Raw genomic sequence first — 18464 nt, forward strand, 5'->3', positions numbered from 1 at the left:
TGCACCAAACTCACTCCCGGGAATATGTTGGCAATTTTTTCACCAGTATGGTCCTCCACAATATGAACAAAGGTCATCAAAGTAAGAATAACCATCATTCGAATAATTTTCATTCAAAGATGCCATGTGAAAATAAGAAAAACAGAAAAAAACTAACTAAATAAGAAAATTAAAAACTTGAACAAAAATCAACTAAAAGCTAAACTTAGAAACAATCAATAACTAAGTCCCCCGGCAACGATGTAAAAAATTTGTTGGTTCCCCAAGTACACGCAAGTATATGTAGCCGTCAAGTAATAAAGTGACTCGAAAGTCGGATGTTGAACCTACAGAGAATTAGATTAACCCGTTAACTTAAGCAAACTAAAATCAATTCAATGTCCAAGATAATAAAATTATTAATTTTCAATTACAACTACTATTGCGAAATTTAAGCATGTAACTAAGGGAGATACAGATTCCAGAGTTGTGGTTGGTTTATCAATGCTATTGAGTTCGTAATTATACTTGTTAATCCACATTATCTATGATTGCTAGTTGACCGTATCGTTTATATAAATAGCATGTTCCCACAATACTATCTTTTTATCCATAATATATCAAGCTATATTCCTATGGTGTTGAATGTATGATGAACAAATATAATACGGTATTCAACTAAGTAAGATTGTTAGGTATATTCCTATCCTAACCGCGAAATCTTTCCCCAAGCCACGGGTTCAGAAACAAGCTCTCTCTAATTCTACTTGAATCTACCTATGGCTTTCCCAAGCATAGCATAGATAGTAAATAGAACTCAAGTACTGGCCAAATAATTAAGTAATTATGCACAGAATTAGAGAAATAACCAAAGATGATAACTCAAATTTACGTGATGTAATTAATAAACTTCAATATTCATATCAACCACAGCCCTAGAACGTGAAGTTTAGCTCCACATAGACATGGTAGAAAAACAACAATTCATCCAAAGAAACGTAAATATTACTCAGCTTGATGGGAGAAAGATGGAATCTGATGAATTCCGGGGTCCACAACGGCTCCGTTCTCTCCCTAGGTCTAAAGTGTGTCAAAAGTCCTCAAAATAGCATTTTTACATGTATTTATACCAAGTAGGGTCGGACCCAGACGAAACACCTTCTCCTGCACGAAATAGGACTATGGCTCTATAAAATTTGCACAGGCACACCGCATGGAGCGACGCGCCACGCGGTGTGCTTGCGGGGAACTTGAGAGAGCATGCAGTTTGAGGGCATCATCAATTTACACAGTCGCAGCGCGTTATGCGGCGCCTCACACGGTGCAGCTGTGGAAAGTTGGAAAAATGTAAAACATGAAGGTTGTAGCCCTTTTAAATGGCTTTTCAACGGTATATTGTGGAGCCCAAATGGATTTCTGAGCGAAAAGTTATGTGCATTTTACTAGACAATATGCAGTATGCATGCTCAATTCTTCGTTTCGTTCTTAAAGTGCACTATCATCCGTTGATCCCCGATCATGATCCCAATTTAATCCTTCGGCTTTTACTCAGACTTCAAGGCTCCAGAAAAGCTTGAATTCATCCCATAACATCTACATAGATCGGAATCACTCATACAAGGCATAAAACACACATTTACTGCAAAACACTAGCGATTAAAGCTCAAACTCAATTAAAGTGCAGTAAATTATAGCATAATAAGAGACTAAAATACGTTATTATAGCCTATCATCACCTACCGAAATTGTTAAAATAGCGATCCAAGGTCATTTACCAAAAAATTATTGACCGTGATCAACTCCAATAATATCAAAGCTCTAAAACAAATTTTTTTTAATCAAAATACATTTAAACTTTTCGGAAATCAAAACAAACCATGCACGCAAGTAAAAAAATATCAAATGAAGCAATAAAGGTCTCAAATCACAAAATGCAATGTTCAGATTCAAAATTACCTATCGGGTCGTTATATTTTTAAACTAGAACTAGCACGCATAATCTTGCATATTTGCGTCTCAAGGATGAGGAGGTGCTTGGTTGACCCAGTTTTCTTCCAATATTTTGGAGGATATGGTAATCATGAAATTCAATTGGTAGTTCAAGTAGCCAAGCTCAAATAGCTGAGAACGTTAAGGATGCTTTGGAGGCTACAAATTTGGGCTCCCATCTTCTAACAGTTTAAGAATTGGTTCCCTATGAACCATGGCCTTCATGTAAACTTTATTGTAGTTAGCTTCTTTGGTAAATTTTACCATATAATAATCGTATCCTAGGTCTATTAGCGAGGGATGTTTAGTTGACTTCCAAATAGCATGTAGCTTTTGTAGCAGGATTTGATATCCTAAGCTCCTGCCAAAGATTTATACAATGAGAGCTTTAGACCAATTTTCATAAACTCTCTCTTTGTCCATGGTTGTGATAGGGATAATGTCACGACCCGGATTTCCCACTATCGGAAGTCATGATGGCGCCTACTAATAGGAGCTAGGCAAGCCAATTCATTTAACACTTCTCTCAATGTCATTAACAGCATAAAGAAAAACGAGGCAATTAATATAAAAGCGGAAGTCTCGAAACATAAATAACTGAAACCACGTGCGGAAATTCAAATACACCTCTACTCAGATCTGGTGTCACTAACTCACGAACTTCTACTGAATGCTAAAAACAAAGTCTGAATAAGAATACAGTACTGTCTGATCCGATACAAGGAAAATCAAACGAAAGACAGAGATAAGAGAGACTCCGGGCCATGCGGACGCCAGCAAGCTACCTCGGAAATCTCCGGACTGAAGTAAGCTCCCAACGCTCCTACTGCTGACCAAAGGCTCCTGCACCGGTACTATGATCTGTGCAAAAGCACAGAAGTGTAGCATCAGCACAACCGACCCCGTGTGCTGGTAAGTGCCTGGCCTAACCCCGGCGAAGTAGTGACGAGGCTAGAAAGGACCTACCAAAACAACCTGTGCAGATATATATATATATATACAAAGGCAACAGAAATAACAACAGAGAATATCAACTAAAAAGGGGAAGGGGGCATGCTCGGGGAAAAATACAGCGAATACAGATCAACGGATATAACGACGAGACTATCTCAATACCATAGCTCATATATAAGTGGTCGGCGCGCCACACGATCCCATTTCTTAATTCATAAGTGGACGGCGTGCCACACGATCCCATTTCATAATATATAAGTGGTCGGCGTGCCACACGATCCCATTTAATAATATATAAGTGGTCGGTGTGCCACGATCCCATTTCATAGTAGATATATAAGTGGACGGCGTGCCACACGATCCCATATTATAGAATATAAGTGGACGGCGCGCCACACGATCCCATATCATAGTTCAAAATATCTGGCTTTGTAAAGAAGGCCCCATTAGGGGAATTCGACAACATAAAACTTTAACCCGGCAAGGGTACAGCTAACAACCCAAGTATCCCGGCAAGGGAGAGTACATAGTAATAGTCTACACGTCCCGGCAAGGGAATAATCACAACACATCCTCTTTTATATCACTTCTTTCTCAACTATCACATTCTTGTTCGAGCCAACGCTCCAAAGTATACTAATCACAATTCTTTCTCAACCGTTCACATTATATGAAATTTATCAATTAAACAAGGAAGTTGTGTCACACCATTCGAATTAAAAGCAATTAAGACTCACGGTCATGCTAGACTCCGGTGCACAGACAACCGTCACCATGCCTATACACCGTACTTCACATTTAGCAAGTAGCAAATAACATCCTAATCATATTCCCTCAAGCCAAAGTTAGAACAAACACTTACCTCGGTCCAAGAATAGCAATCAACTCTCTAATACCGCCTTTCCTCTACAATCCAACTCCGAAACAATGATATCTAGGCATAATTAGTTCAATAATATCAACAAGGGCTCAAAAACATAATCCCATAGCCTAGAAATGAAATTCCTATCATTCTTCCAAAAACACCAAAATTCGACACCGGTCCCACATGGTCCAAACACGAGGCTCGGACCCAAACTAAATCACCCATAACCCCACGAGTTCAAATATATAATTTATTTCAAGATCCGACCCCAAATTGAGGTTGAATCACCCAAAATCCCCAAGGCCCTAACTCTACCCAAAACCCCCATTTTCTACTTTGAATTCATGATTTAGGGCTAGGAAATTAGTGATTAGTGGAAGGAATTAAGAGGGAAAGAAGTTAAGAACACTTACCTAAGAGGCTATGGAGAAAGAAGCTCTTTAAAATCGCCTATGGGGTGCTAGAGAGAGGAGCTCGTGTGAAGAAATGGCTAAATCCCGAGCTACTGATTCTGTTTTGAACTTAAAAATTCGCTGGGCAAAATTGCCCTTCGCGTTCGCGGGAAAGGGGCCGCGTTCGCGAAGGGTAAACTGGACACTCCATCGCGAACGCGTGAAATAGAATGCGAACACGTAGAAGAAAATGTTGGGGGGTCTAGGGACTGTTATACGCGAACGCGTGAGGGGCCACGCGAATGCATTGAGGAAGCTGGTAAAGCTACGCGTTCGCGATAGTGATGATGCGAACGCGAAGGAGGGGGAATTAGAACTACGCGATCGCGTGAAGTAGGACGCGAACGCGTAAGAGGGGAATACCAAAGCACTGCGAACGCGAGCCTGAGGCCGCGTTCGCGAAGAACAAAATGCCTGTGTAAATGCAGCAGAATCTGATCCTTTCCTAAGTGTAAAAACACCCCGAACCACCTCCAATTCACTCCCGAGCCCTCGGGGCTCCTAACCAATCACACACACTAACTCAATAACATCCTACGAACTTACTCGAGCGATCAAATTGCCAAAATAACATCAAAAATCATTGAATCAAGCCTCAAGATCATCATTTTCATTTCAAACTTCATAACTTCAAATTTTAGATATTTAGGTCCGAAACACGTCAAATGACATCCGATTTCGACCAAACTTTACAGAAAGCGCTTAACACATATTTAAGACTTGTACCGGGCGTCGGAACCAAAATACGAGCCCGATACCATAGTCTTTTAATCAATTTTCATTTCCATTTTCCTTAATAATTTCAGAAAAACAATTTCACAGAAAAATTCATTTCTCGGGCTCTCGACCTCGAAATTCGACTCTGGGCATATGCCCGAGTCTCATATTTTTCTACGGACCCTCCGGGACCGTCAAATCACGGGTCCGGGTCCGTTTACCAAAATGTTGACCAAAGTCAACTTTAATCATTCTAAACCCACATTTTGAAATTTTTCTTAGAATATAACATATAAGCTTTCTGGCTACGCGCCCGGACTGCGCACGCAAATCGAGGCAAGCAAAAATGAGGTTTTCAAGGCCTTGGAAGCACGGAAAAGAGAGAAATCCGGTGATGACCCTTTGGGTCGTCACATTCTCCACCTCTAAAACAACCGTTCGTCCTCGAACGGACAAAAGAAGGAAGTACCTGAGTCGGGAAATAGATGAGGATAACGGCTCCGCATATCAGACTCGGACTCCCAGGTCGATGCCTCAGGAGGCTGACCTCTCCACTGGACACGCACTGAAGGAAAACTCTTCGACCTCAACTGTCGAACCTGCCGGTCTAGAATGGCTATCAGCTCGTCCTCGTAAGACAGATCCTTGTCCAACTGGACAGTGCTGAAATCTAACACGTGGGCTGGATCGCCGTGATACCTCCGAAGCATGGACACATGAAACACTGGATGCACGGCTGACAAGCTGGGCGGCAAGGAAAGTCTATAAGCCACCTCTCCCACACGATCGAGAATCTCAAATGGGCCAATCAACCTAGGGCTAAGCTTGCCCTTCTTCCCAAATCTCATCACGCCCTTCATAGGCGACACTCGGAGCAAGACCCGCTCACCAACCATGAAAGCTACATCTCGAAACTTACGATCTGCATAACTCTTTTGCCGCGAGTGAGCCGAACGAAGCCTGTCCTAAATGATCTTGACCTTATCCAAGGCCTCCTGAACTAAATCTGTACCCAATAACCGGGCCTCTCCCGGCTCAAACCATCCGACTGGAGACCGACATCGCCTACCATACAATGCCTCATATGGAGCCATTTGAATGCTGGACTGGTAGCTGTTGTTGTAGGCGAACTATGCTAAAGGCAAAAACTAGTCCCACGAGCCTCCAAAATCAATGACACAAGCTCGGAGCATATCTTCCAATATCTGAATAGTCCTCTCGGACTGGTCGTCCGTCTGAGGATGGAACGCTGTGCTCAACTGAACCTGGGTGCCCAACTCCTGCTGAACTGCTCACCAGAAGCGCGAGGTAAACTACGTACCCCGATCCGAAATAATTGATACCGGCACCCCATGAAGGCGAACAATCTCTCAGATGTAGATCTCAGCTAACCTCTCCGATGAATAAGTGGCTGCAACAGGAATATAATGCGCTGACTTGGTCAGCCTATCAACAATGATCCAAATAGCATCAAACTTCTTCCGAGTCATCGGAAATCCAGTAACGAAATCCATGGTAATCCTCTCCCACTTCCACTCGGGAAGCTCAATCCTCTGAAACAAACCACCAGGCCTCTGATGCTCATACTTAACCTGCTGACAGTTCAAACATCGAGCCACATATGCAACAATATCTTTCTTCATCCTACGCCACCAATAAAGCTGCCGCAAGTCCTGATACATCTTCGCGGCGCCCGGGTGAATAGAATACCGAGAGCTATGGGCCTCCGCTAAGATCAACTCTCAAATCCCATCGACATTGGGCACACAAACTCGCCCCTGCAATCTCAAAACACCATCATCATCTAAGGTCACCTTTGTGGCACCTCCACGCTGCACCGTGTCTCTCAGGACACACAAATGGGGATCATCAAACTGCCGATCACGGATACGCTCCAATAATGAAGAACGAGCGACCGTACAAGCTAACACTCTGCTAGGCTCAGAAATGTCCAACCTCACAAATCGATTGGCCAGGGCCTGAATATCCAAAGCAAGCGGTCTCTGGCTGACCGGAACATAAGCAAGACTACCCATGCTGGCGGACTTCCTACTCAATGCATCGGCCACCACATTGGCTCTCCCCGGGTGGTACAAAATAGTAACATCATAATCCTTCAATAGCTCCAACCACCTCCTCTGCCTCAAGTTCAACTCCTTCTGCTTGAACAAGTACTGCAGACTCTTGTGATCAGTGTACACCTCACACGTCACACCATATAGGTAATGCCTCCAAATCTTCAAAGCATGAACAATGGCTGCCAACTCTAGATCATGAACCGGATAATTCTTCTCGTGGATCTTCAACTGCCTCGAAGCATAAGCAATGACTCTGCCATCCTGCATCAATACCGCACCAAGCCCAATACGGGAAGCATCACAATAAACTGTATAAGGCCCTGAGCCTGTGGGCAAAACCAATATCGGTGCCGTAGTCAGAGCTGTCTTGAGCTTCTGAAAGCTCGCCTCACACTCATCCGACCATCTGAACTGGGCACCCTTCTGGGTCAATCTGGTCATCGGGGCTGCAATAGATGAAAATCCCTCCACGAACCGGCGGTAATAACCTGCTAACCCCAAGAAACTCCGAATCTCTGTAGCTGATGCTGGTCGAGGCCAGTTCTTGACTGCCTCAATCTTCTTCGGGTCCACCTGAATACCCTCTGCTGATACAACATGACCCAGAAATGCAACCGAACTCAACCAGAACTCGCACTTCGAGAACTTAGCATACAACTGACTATCCTTCAGAGTCTGAAGATCCACTCTGAGGTGCTGCTCGTGCTCCTCCTGGCTGCGGGAGTACACCAAAATATCATCAATAAAGACTATCACGAACATGTCCAAATATGGCCTGAACACTCGGTTCATCAACTCCATGAATGCTGCTGGGGCATTGGTCAAGCCAAACAACATGACCAGGAACTCATAATGCCCGTACCGAGTGCGGAATGCTGTCTTAGGGACATCGGATGCCCTAATCCTCAGCTGATAGTAGCCAGATCTCAAGTCTATCTTTGAAAACACCTTTGCACCCTGAAGCTGGTCAAACAAATCATCAATCCTCGGCAGTGGATACTTGTTCTTTATCATCACTTTGTTCAATTGCCGGTAATCAATGCACATCCTCATCGATCCATCCTTTTTCTTCACAAATAACACCGGCGCACCCCAGGGAGAAACACTAGGCCTGATAAAACCCTTCTCTAGCAAATCTTGCAACTGGTCCTTTAACTCCTTCAACTCTGGCGGGGCCATGCGATACGGCGGAATAGAAATGGGCTGCGTGCCTGGGGCCAGATCAATACAGAAATCGATATTCCTGTCAGACGGCATACCCGGCAGGTCTGAAGGGAAAACTTCGGGGAACTCCCGAACAATAGGAACAGAATCAATAGAAGGAACCTCTGAGCTGGAATCGCGAACATACGCGAGATAAGCTAGACACCCTTCTCGACCATGCGTCGAGCCTTCACATATGAGATAACACTGCGGGTGGCATGACCTGGGGTCCCTCTCCACTCCAATCGGGGTAAATCTGGCAAGGCCAAGGTCACAGTCTTGGCGTGACAATCCAAGATAGCATGATACGGGGACAAGAAATCCATCCCTAATATGACGTCGAAATCCACCATATCTAAGAGCAATAAATCAACATCGGTCTCAAGACCCTCAAACACTACCACACAAGAACGATGAACTCGGTCGACCACTATAGAATCAACTACCTGTGTAGATACATAAACGGGAGTACCTAAGGCATCACTAGGCATAGTCAGGTAGGGTGCAAAATAGGACGACACATATGAATACGTAGACCCAGGGTCAAATAGCACTGAAGCATCCAGAATAGTACCTGTAATAACTGCATCTGAAGACTCAGCCTCTAGCCTGGCTGGAAGAGCAGAACATCGGGGCTGGGCCCCACCTCCCTGAACCATATCTCTGGGACGATCGGCTGCCGGCTGGCCTCTACCTCTGGCGGTCTGAGCTCCACCTCTATGATCTCTACCTCCACCTCTATGGCCTCTACCCCCGCCTCTAGCTGGCTGGGCGGCCTGTGGATCTCCTGATGCCTGAATCATAGGACGAGGATCCTGCTACTGAGAGCTGTCAAAAGCTCGAGGGCAATACCTTGCAATATGTCTCGTGTCGCCACACATATAACAAGCCCTCGGCTGTTGAGAATAATGGAGTGGTGGTGCGCTGATAGGTACTGATGATGAACTGAAAAGCTGCTGGTCAGAAGACTGCGGCTGAGGGCCACGACCACCTGAAGTACCATGTGAGACCTGAAGGGCTGACTGAAAGGGCCTCGGAGGATGGCCTCTACCATAAGAATCCCCACCTCCAGACGAGGTACCACTGAATCTACCTGCATGACGGGATCTCTTGTCTGACCCATAACCACCTCCCCGTGCAAGAGCCATCTCAACTCTACGGGCCGCATTGGCCGCCTCATGAAAAGAAATCTCACTACCAGCTCCCATATCCATCTGGAGACGGATCGGCTGAATCAACCCATCGATAAACCTCCGCACCCTCTCTCTCTCGGTGGGGAGTATAACAACAGCATAGCGTGCCAGATCAATGAACCGAGTCTCATACTGTGTGACTGTCATACAGCCCTGCTGGAGGCGCTCGAACTGCCTGCGTAGTGCCTCCCGCTGAGTAACTGGGAGAAACATCTCCAAAAACAACTCCGCGAACTGATCCCATGTCAATGCTAGAGACCCTGCTGGTCTAGATAGGCAATAGTCCCTCCACCAAGTCTTGGCGGACCCTGCAAGCCAGAAGGTGATGAAGTCGACCCCATTGGTCTCCACAATACCCATAGTCCTAAGGATCTCATGGCAGCTGAATAAGAAATCCTGGGGATCCTCTGATGAAGCAGCGCTGAATGTGGTAGTGAAGAGCTTGGAGAACCTATCAAACCTCCACAAAGCATCTGAGGTCATAGCCGCTCCATCGCCGGTCTGAGTCACAATACCCGACTGAACTGCTACCGCTGGCTGAACCACTAGAACCTGTGCCTGGGGAGCCACCTGCTCCAGAGTACGTGTAGCAGAAGTCTGAACCCCTCCTCCAGCCTGAGAAGTGGCTGGTGCTACTGGAAGCAAACCCGCTCTAGTGACGCTCTCCACAAAGCCTACCAATCTGACCAGAGCGTCCTGAAGAACTGGGGTGGCTATGAACCCCTCTGGGACCTGAGCTGGGCCCACCGGAGCTGCTGGGGTTGGAGCCTCCTCATCATAATCAACATGAGGCTCCACCTCTGGGACTGCTGCTCGGGGCTGAGCTCTGCCCTGGCCTCGGCCTCTGGCACGGCCTCGGCCTCTGCCCCTCGTAGGAGCTGCTGCTGGGGGCTCGTGCTGCTGCGCGGTAGAAGAGCAAGCACGTGTTCTCGCCATCTGCGAAAGAACAGAGTAGAAAGACAATCAGTATTTTAGAAACAGAATCGCATGACAGGAAAGAACAAAAGTGAAACTTTTCCTAACTCCGTAGCCTCTGGGGGTTACATACAGACGTCTCCGTACTGATCCCTCAGACTCTACCGAGGTTGTCCGTGAGTTGTGAGACCTATGTAACCTAGTGCTCTGATACCAACTTGTCACGACCCGGATTTCCCACCCTCGGGAGTTGTGATGGCGCCTACTAATAGGAGCTAGGCAAGCCAATTAATTTAAAACTTCTCTCAACATCATTAACGGCATAAAGAAAAATGAGGCAATTAATATAAAAGCGGAAGTCTCGAAACATAAATAATTGAAACCACGTGCGGAAATTCAAATACACCTCTACCCAGATCTGGTGTCACTAACTCACGAACTTCTACTGAATGCTAAAAACAAAGTCTGAATAAGAATACAGTACTGTCTAATCCGATACAAGGAAAATCAAACGAAAGACAGAGATAAGAGAGACTCCGGGCCATGCGGACGCCAGCAAGCTACCTCGGAAATCTCCGGACTGAAGTAAGCTCCCAACGCTCCTACTGCTGACCAAAGGCTCCTGCAATGGTACTATGATCTATGCAAAAAGCACAGAAGTGTAGCATCAGCACAACCGACCCCATGTGCTGCTAAGTGCCTGGCCTAACCCCGACGAAGTAGTGACGAGGCTAGACAGGACGTACCAAAAACAACTTGTGCAGATATATATATATACAAAAGCAACAGAAATAACAACAAAGAATATCACTAAAAAGGGGAAGGGGGTATGCTCTGGGAAAAATACAGCGAATACAGATCAACGGATATAACGACGAGACTATCTCAATAGCATAGCTCATATATAAGTGGTCGGCGCGCCACACGATCCCATTTCTTAATTCATAAGTTGACGGCGTGCCACACGATCCCATTTTATAATATATAAGTGGTCGGCGTGCCACACGATCCCATTTCATAATATATAAGTGGTCGGCGTGCCACACGAATCCCATTTCGTAGTAGATATATAAGTGGACGGCGTACCACACGATCCCATATTATAGAATATAAGTGGACGACGCGCCACACGATCCCATATCATAGTTCAAAATATCTGGCTTTGTAAAGAAGGCCCCATTAGGGGAATTCGATAACATAACACTTTAACCTGGCAAGGGTACAGCTAACAACACAAGTATCCCGGCAAGGGAGAGTACATAGTAATAGTCTACACGTCCCGGCAAGGGAACAATCACAACACATCCTCTTTTATATCACTTCTTTCTCAACTATCACATTCTTGTTCGAGCCAACGCTCCAAAGTATACCACTCACAATTCTTCCTCAACCGTTCACATTGTATGAAATTATCAATTAAACAAGGAAGTTGTGTCACACCATTCGAATTAAAAGCAATTAAGATTCACAGTCATGCTAGACTCCGGTGCATAGACAACCGTCACCATGCCTATACACTGTACTTCACATTTAGCAAGTAGCAAATAACATCCTAATCCTATTCCATCAAGCCAAAGTTAGAACAAACACTTACCTCGGTCCAAGAATAGCAATCAACTCTCTAATACCGCCTTTCCTCTACAATCCAACTCTGAAACAATGATATCTAGGCATAATTAGTTCAATAATATCAACAAGGGCTCAAAAACATAATCCCATAGCCTAGAAATGTAATTCCTATCATTCTTCCAAAAACACCAAAATTCAACACCGGTCCCACATGCTCCAAACACGAGGCTCGGACCCAAACCCAATCACCCATAACCCCACGAGTTCAAATATATAATTTATTTCAAGATCCGACCTCAAATTGAGGTTGAATCACCCAAAATACCCAAAGCCCTAACTCTACCCAAAACCCCCATTTTCTACTTTGAATTCATGATTTAGGGCTAGGAAATTAGTGATTAGTGGAAGGAATTAAGAGGGAAAGAAGTTAAGAACACTTACCTAAGAGGCTATGGAGAAAGAAACTCTTCAAAATCGCCTATGGAGTGCTAGAGAGAGGAGCTCGTGTGAAGAAATGGCTAAATCCCGAGCTACTGATTCTGTTTTGAACTTAAAAATTCGCTGGGCAAAATTTCCCTTCGCGTTCATGGGAAAGGGGCTGCGTTCGCGAAGGGTAAACTGGACACTCCATCACGAACGCGTGAAATAGAATGCAAACGCGTAGAAGAAAATATTGGGGGGGGGGGTTCCAGGGACTGTTATACGCGAATGCGTGAGGGGCCACGCGAACGCGTTGAGGAAGCTGGTAAAGCTACGCGTTCGCGATAGTGAGGATGCGAACGCGAAGGAGGGGGAATTAGAACTACGCGATCGCATGAAGTAGGACGCGAACGCGTAAGAGGGGAAGACCAAAGTACTGCGAACGCGAGCTTGAGGCCGCGTTCGCAAAGAACAAAATGCCTGTGTAAAAATGCAGCAGAATTTGATCCTTTCCTAAGTGTAAAAACACCCCGAACCACCTCCAATTCACTTCCGAGCCCTCGGGGCTCCTAACACATCACACACACTAACTCAATAACATCCTGCGAACTTACTCGAGCGATCAAATCGCCAAAATAACATCAAAAATCGTTGAATCAAGCCTCAAGATCATCATTTTCATTTCAAACTTCATAACTTCAAATTTTAGATATTTAGGTCCAAAACACGTCAAATGACATCCGATTTCGACCAAACTTTACAGAAAGCGCTTAACACATATTTAAGACTTGTACCGGGTGTCGGAACCAAAATACGAGCCCGATACCATAGTCTTTTAATCAATTTTTATTTTCATTTTCCTTAATAATTTCAGAAAAACAATTTCACAGAAAAATTCATTTCTCGGGCTCGACCTCGAAATTCGACTCCGGGCATATGCCCGAGTCTCATATTTTTCTACGGACCCTCCGGGACCGTCAAATCACGGGTCCGGCTCCTTTTACCAAAAATGTTGACCAAAGTCAACTTTAATCATTTTAAAACCACATTTTGAAATTTTTCACAAAATTTAACATATAATCTTTCCGGCTACGCACCGGACTGCGTACGCAAATAGAGGCAACTAAAGGTGAGGTTTTCAAGGCCTCGGAAGTACGAAAAAAGAGAAAAATCCGTTGATGACCCTTTGGGTCGTCACATTATACATCCGTGTCCGTGGAACTAGGACAGAAGTTTGAACAGCAGCTTTAAAAGTGACTATCTGTGCATCTCACCCATGCTTCAGATAGATGCATTCACAATTATCCACAATTTATAATATATTTAATGATTACCCAATTTATCCAAACTTCAGGACTATGTACAATCCAATTAGGAGGTTTTGAAATGGTTCGGACATGTAAAGAAGAGAGACTCGGATGCCCAGTAAGGAGGTGCGAGGGGTTGCCAAGGGCGAGTCTGAGGAGGGGTAGAGGGAGGCCTTAGAAGAACTGGGGAGAGTTGATTAGGAAGAACATGGCTCTGCTTCATCTTACTGAGGACATGACCCTCGATAGAAAGGTGTGCAGGCCGAGAATTAGGGTAGTGAGTTGACAGATAGTCTAGAGTTCCGCCCTTTCTTATCAGTAGTAGTAGTAGTACTAGTCGTGTATTTTTCTATACCTAGCCCCTTATTTTTATACGGTGTGTCATTATTATCAGTAGGATTGACACGATTTTTGTAGTTTCGTTTCCCTGAATTTCTGTTATTACACGTCGTATTATTTGCTTCCTTTGTCTTATTACCTTGTTGTTGCTAATGTTTCTCTATTGCTTCATTTTTACTGTTTTCGAGCCGAGGATATTTCGAAAATAGCATGTCTACTTTCATAAGGTAGGGGTAAGGTCTGCGTACATACTGCCCTCCCCAAACTCCACTTATGGGATTTTACTTTGTTTTTTGTTGTTGTTGTTGTTGTTCGGGACTAAGTGTCCTAAATTTTTAAAATTCGGGACTTAGTGTCCTGAATTTTTGAGCTGCTAATTTGAAATTCATGATTAAGTACCTAAATTTCTGAACTACTAATTTAAAATTTAGGACATAAGATTCGAACTTCTGGACAAAATTTTCCAACTTTAGGACACGATTTCCTAAAATTTGAACTTTGAGGTTTAAACTCTAGGACACTGTGTGCTGAAGTTTGAGCGAAATTGGCTAAATTACTAGGAATATATTTTAAACATCATGCTTAAAAGTGGCTACCTGGCGTTATTTCCTCACAATTATTTGGCGATTCGGTCAGAGCATTGACATGTCTAGTGACGTTTGATGACAATACTCAACAAGTATCCATGAACTTTATTTTGTAAAGAGTAATCTAACATGTGTTCTTGATTGGAATATCCCACTTACTATTGTCGATGACCTTCTAATAGTTGGCATTTCAGAAACACTGGACAATCATTATCACTTTTATATCAATTATTAAATTTATTGGTGTATCCATCATAATCAAAGTTGTTAACCCATTTATAAGGCTCCCATAATAGTTTTTGTTGTTCTAGATTTCTTTTCTCACCATATATTTTCAAACTGGAATTCGTTGTGTTGTGGAGAATACACTAGTTTACCGGAAAGTTCTTCTTATTGTTTTATTATTTAGAGGATATATCCACATCTCCAAGTGTACAATCTACTTTCACAATCAAACATGCACTCTTCTATTATTTAGTTTTTCATGTTTGCGTACATTTCCTAATATTGTATAAGTATGGTTTGTCATTCTATCACATAGAATGTTGGAGGCAAGGTTTAGTATCCTCTTCGGCTGTACAAACAACAGCAAAAACATATCCCGTATAATTTCACGAGTGGGATTTGGAGAGGGTAGTGTGTACGCAGACCTTACCTCTGTTTGGCTAGATAGAAAGGCTGTTTCCGATAGACCCCTCCGCCTCAAGAAAAGGTGAAAAAAGAGAGAAGGGAAGAAGACGAAGAAGAAAGTGGAAGAAGAAAAAAGAATAAGGAGACAAAGGACGATAAGGAAAAGGAAAATGACAACAACAACAATAACAACAACAACAATAATAATAACAACAACAACAACAACAAAATTAACTACTAAAAGAAAGAGTAGCATTAAACATAAACAAAATAGAAAATACGAAACACAGAGCGAATGAAACAATAGGCTAATACTAGAGGTCAAAGAAAACGAAAAAAAAAGAGCAGTACTTATACTACAAGAAAAGAACGGGGAACTTTCGACTACATTCTAGCCTGCTACCCTAATCCTCGACCTCCACATCCTTATATCCTGGGTCATGTCCTCAGTAAGCTGGAGTAGCGTCATGTCCTGCCTAATCTCCTCTCCCCAATACTTCTTCGGCCTACCTCTACCCCTTCTCAACCCCGCCATGGCCAGCGTCTCATACCTCCTAACAGGAGCATCCGTACTCCTCCTCTGCACGTGTCCAAACCATCTCAGTCTCAACTCTCGTATTTTGTCCTTCCGGGGGCCACTCCGACTTTATCCCGATTAACTTCGTTCCGAATCTTATCTCTGTTGGTATGCCCACACGTCCATCTCACCATCCTCAATTCTGCTACTTTCTTCCTCTAAATGTGCGAGTTCTTGACTGGCCAACGCTCAGCCCCATACAACATTGTAGGTCTAACCACCACTCTGTAAATCTTACCCTTAAGTCTTGGTGGCATCTTTTTATCACGCAAAATGCCGAATGCGAGCCTATATTTCATCCACCCACACCAATACCGTGGGAGACTTCATCATCAATCTCCTTGTTTCCTTGGACTATATATCCATGATACATGAAACTACCCCTCATTAGGATGACTTAGGTATCAAGCTTCACATCCACGTCTGCTTCATGTGCCATGTCACTCAACTTATACTCTAAATATTCCTTTTGGTCCTTTTGGTCTGTCTCCAGACCTCCAGCCTCACTTTAACCCCACCTCTCATCTCATCAATCAGCACTATGTCATCGGCAAATAACACTGGCACCTCCCCTTAAATATGCCGCGTTAGCACATCCATCGCTAAAGCAAATAGGAACGGGCTAAAAGTCGATCCCTAGTGCAACCCTATCACTACTGGGAAGTGATCCGAGTCACCTCCCATTGTCCTCACTCGAGTCTTAGCACCATCATGCATGTCCTTGATTACCCTAGTGTATGCTACCGAAACACTACTAACCTCCAAACATCTCCATAGAACCTCCCTCAGGACTTTATCGTATGGCTTTTCAAGGTCTATAAATACCATGTGTAAGTCATTCTTTCTCTCCCTATGCTGCTCACCAGATGAATGGCTTCCGTAGTGGATCGCCCCGGCATGAATTCAAACTGATTCTCGAAAATTGACACACTCCTCCTCAGCCTGACCTCCACCAGCCTCTCCCAAATTTCCATAGTATGACTCACCAACTTAATACCCTTATAGTTATTGGAGTTTTTGTTATCACCCTTGTTCTTGTACAACAGAATCATCGAACTCCACCTCAATTATTCGGGCATCTTCTTCGTCTTAAAGATAACATTAAAAAACCCAGTAAGCCACTCCACGCCTGCACGGCCTGCAATCTTCCAGGATTCTACCAGGATCTTGTCTGGCCCAGTCACTCTACCCCTGCTCATCTTAATCATCGCTCTCATAACCTCATCGACCTTAATATGCCTATAATAGCCAAAATTATACCGACTCTCGGAGTGCTCCAACTAATCCAGCATAATGTTTGTGTCCCCCTCCTCGTTCAACAGTTTGTGGAAGTATGTCTGTCATCCTCGTCTAATATGAGTGTCTTCCATCAACATTATATCGTCCTCGTCTTTGATGCACTTCACTTGGTCCAAGTCACGAGCCTTCCTCTCCCTCACTTTTGCTAACTTGTACAACTTCTTGTCCCTGCCATTGCTCCCAAGTTCTGCATACATCCGTCCAAAGGCAGCAGTCTTAGCCGTCGTAACAGCTAACTTCGCCTCTTTCCTTGCCTTCTTATCACATTCCCAATTCGTCCTCTTTTCCTCCTCGTTTGCGCTCTCCACTAGTTTCAAGTAAGCCGCTTTCTTGACTTCAACTTTACCTTGGACCTCCGTATTCCACTAACAGTACCCTATACGTCTCCCAAGGTATCCCTTCGTAACCCCTAAAATCTCTCTCGCAGCTTCCCTAATGTAGTTCGCTGTCATGGCCCACATCGCAGTCGCGTCCCCCTACACTTCTAGGTGCCCATAGCCACCAACCTCACCCCCAACTCGTGGGCTTTGTCCTTAGTCAAGATTCCCCACTTGATTCTAGGTTGACTGCACACTGCTCTCTTCTTTCTATTCCTCTTGATCCCCGGATCCATTACACTGAGCCTATGTTGAATCGTGAGACACTCACTAGAGATGACCTTACAATCCGTGCAAAGATATCTATCACATTTCCTGCAGATGAGATAATCTATCTGAATCTTGGCCACAGTACTTCGAAAAGTGACCAGATACTCCTCCCTTTTCGAAAAACTCGAGTTAGCTACCACCAAATCAAAAGCTCTAGCGAAATCTAACCGTGAAGTACCTCCCCCTCTTCTGTAGTACATAAATGTCATAATTTCAATAGATCATGACTAGGTGGCTCTTTAACAAAAGAAAAAGAAAAAATTAAAATATAAGGAAAAATGAAGTAAAGGAAGTGGGAAAAAAAGAAGATAAAAAAGAGTAAAGGAAAGTGGGCAAATGTGTGTACTTTTTGTGTGCAGAACGTTCGATTGCCCCACCAGTTGGACAGCAAATCTCCTGAAAACGCTATAGAATCTAACCAGAAAGGTACATTTTCATCCACTATCTGTGGAAAAGAAGAGCCCAGATAACGTTATAATCTTTTATTGCCACCCCTTTGAAGTGCTTTGACTAATTTTTCATCCACAATGTTAATCGAGACTATCAATCATTGAACCATCAATACCCATTTATGTCGAGGCATTTACACAAATTAGGGTTTTCAGGACATTATTGAAATTATGCCTCCTTTAATTCAATGAAGTGCATTATCTGGAAAGCAAAAATAAAAATAAAAATAAGTCATCGAATTATATTTAAAGGCAACATTTATCCATTGGACTAATAGAACATAATTTAAAGAGT

General features: G+C 43.8%; 1 protein-coding gene across 1 annotated transcript; it reads right to left on the reverse strand.

The window, feature by feature from the left end:
- Positions 16842-17929, reverse strand: LOC109220924. The gene is made up of 3 exons (XM_019385396.1): positions 17585-17929; positions 17224-17438; positions 16842-17013 (listed from the first exon to the last, which is right to left on the reverse strand). Exons 1-3 carry the CDS (start codon positions 17927-17929, stop codon positions 16842-16844), a joined length of 732 nt encoding a protein of 243 aa, XP_019240941.1.

The sequence above is a fragment of the Nicotiana attenuata genome, chromosome 2, assembly GCF_001879085.1.
Source record: "Nicotiana attenuata strain UT chromosome 2, NIATTr2, whole genome shotgun sequence".
Taxonomy (NCBI): Eukaryota; Viridiplantae; Streptophyta; class Magnoliopsida; order Solanales; family Solanaceae; genus Nicotiana; species Nicotiana attenuata.

Excerpts from the sequence above, each read along its gene's own strand:
- LOC109220924 (XM_019385396.1), bottom strand. The coding sequence starts at position 17,929 with ATGACATTTATGTACTACAGAAGAGGGGGAGGTACTTCACGGTTAGAT. Across the intron at positions 17,439-17,584 it reads ACAAAGCCCACGAGTTGGGG|TGGAATACGGAGGTCCAAGG; the intron begins GTGAGGTTGGTG and ends GGGTACTGTTAG. Across the intron at positions 17,014-17,223 it reads AGGGACAAGAAGTTGTACAA|GCATATTAAGGTCGATGAGG; the intron begins GTTAGCAAAAGT and ends TGGCTATTATAG.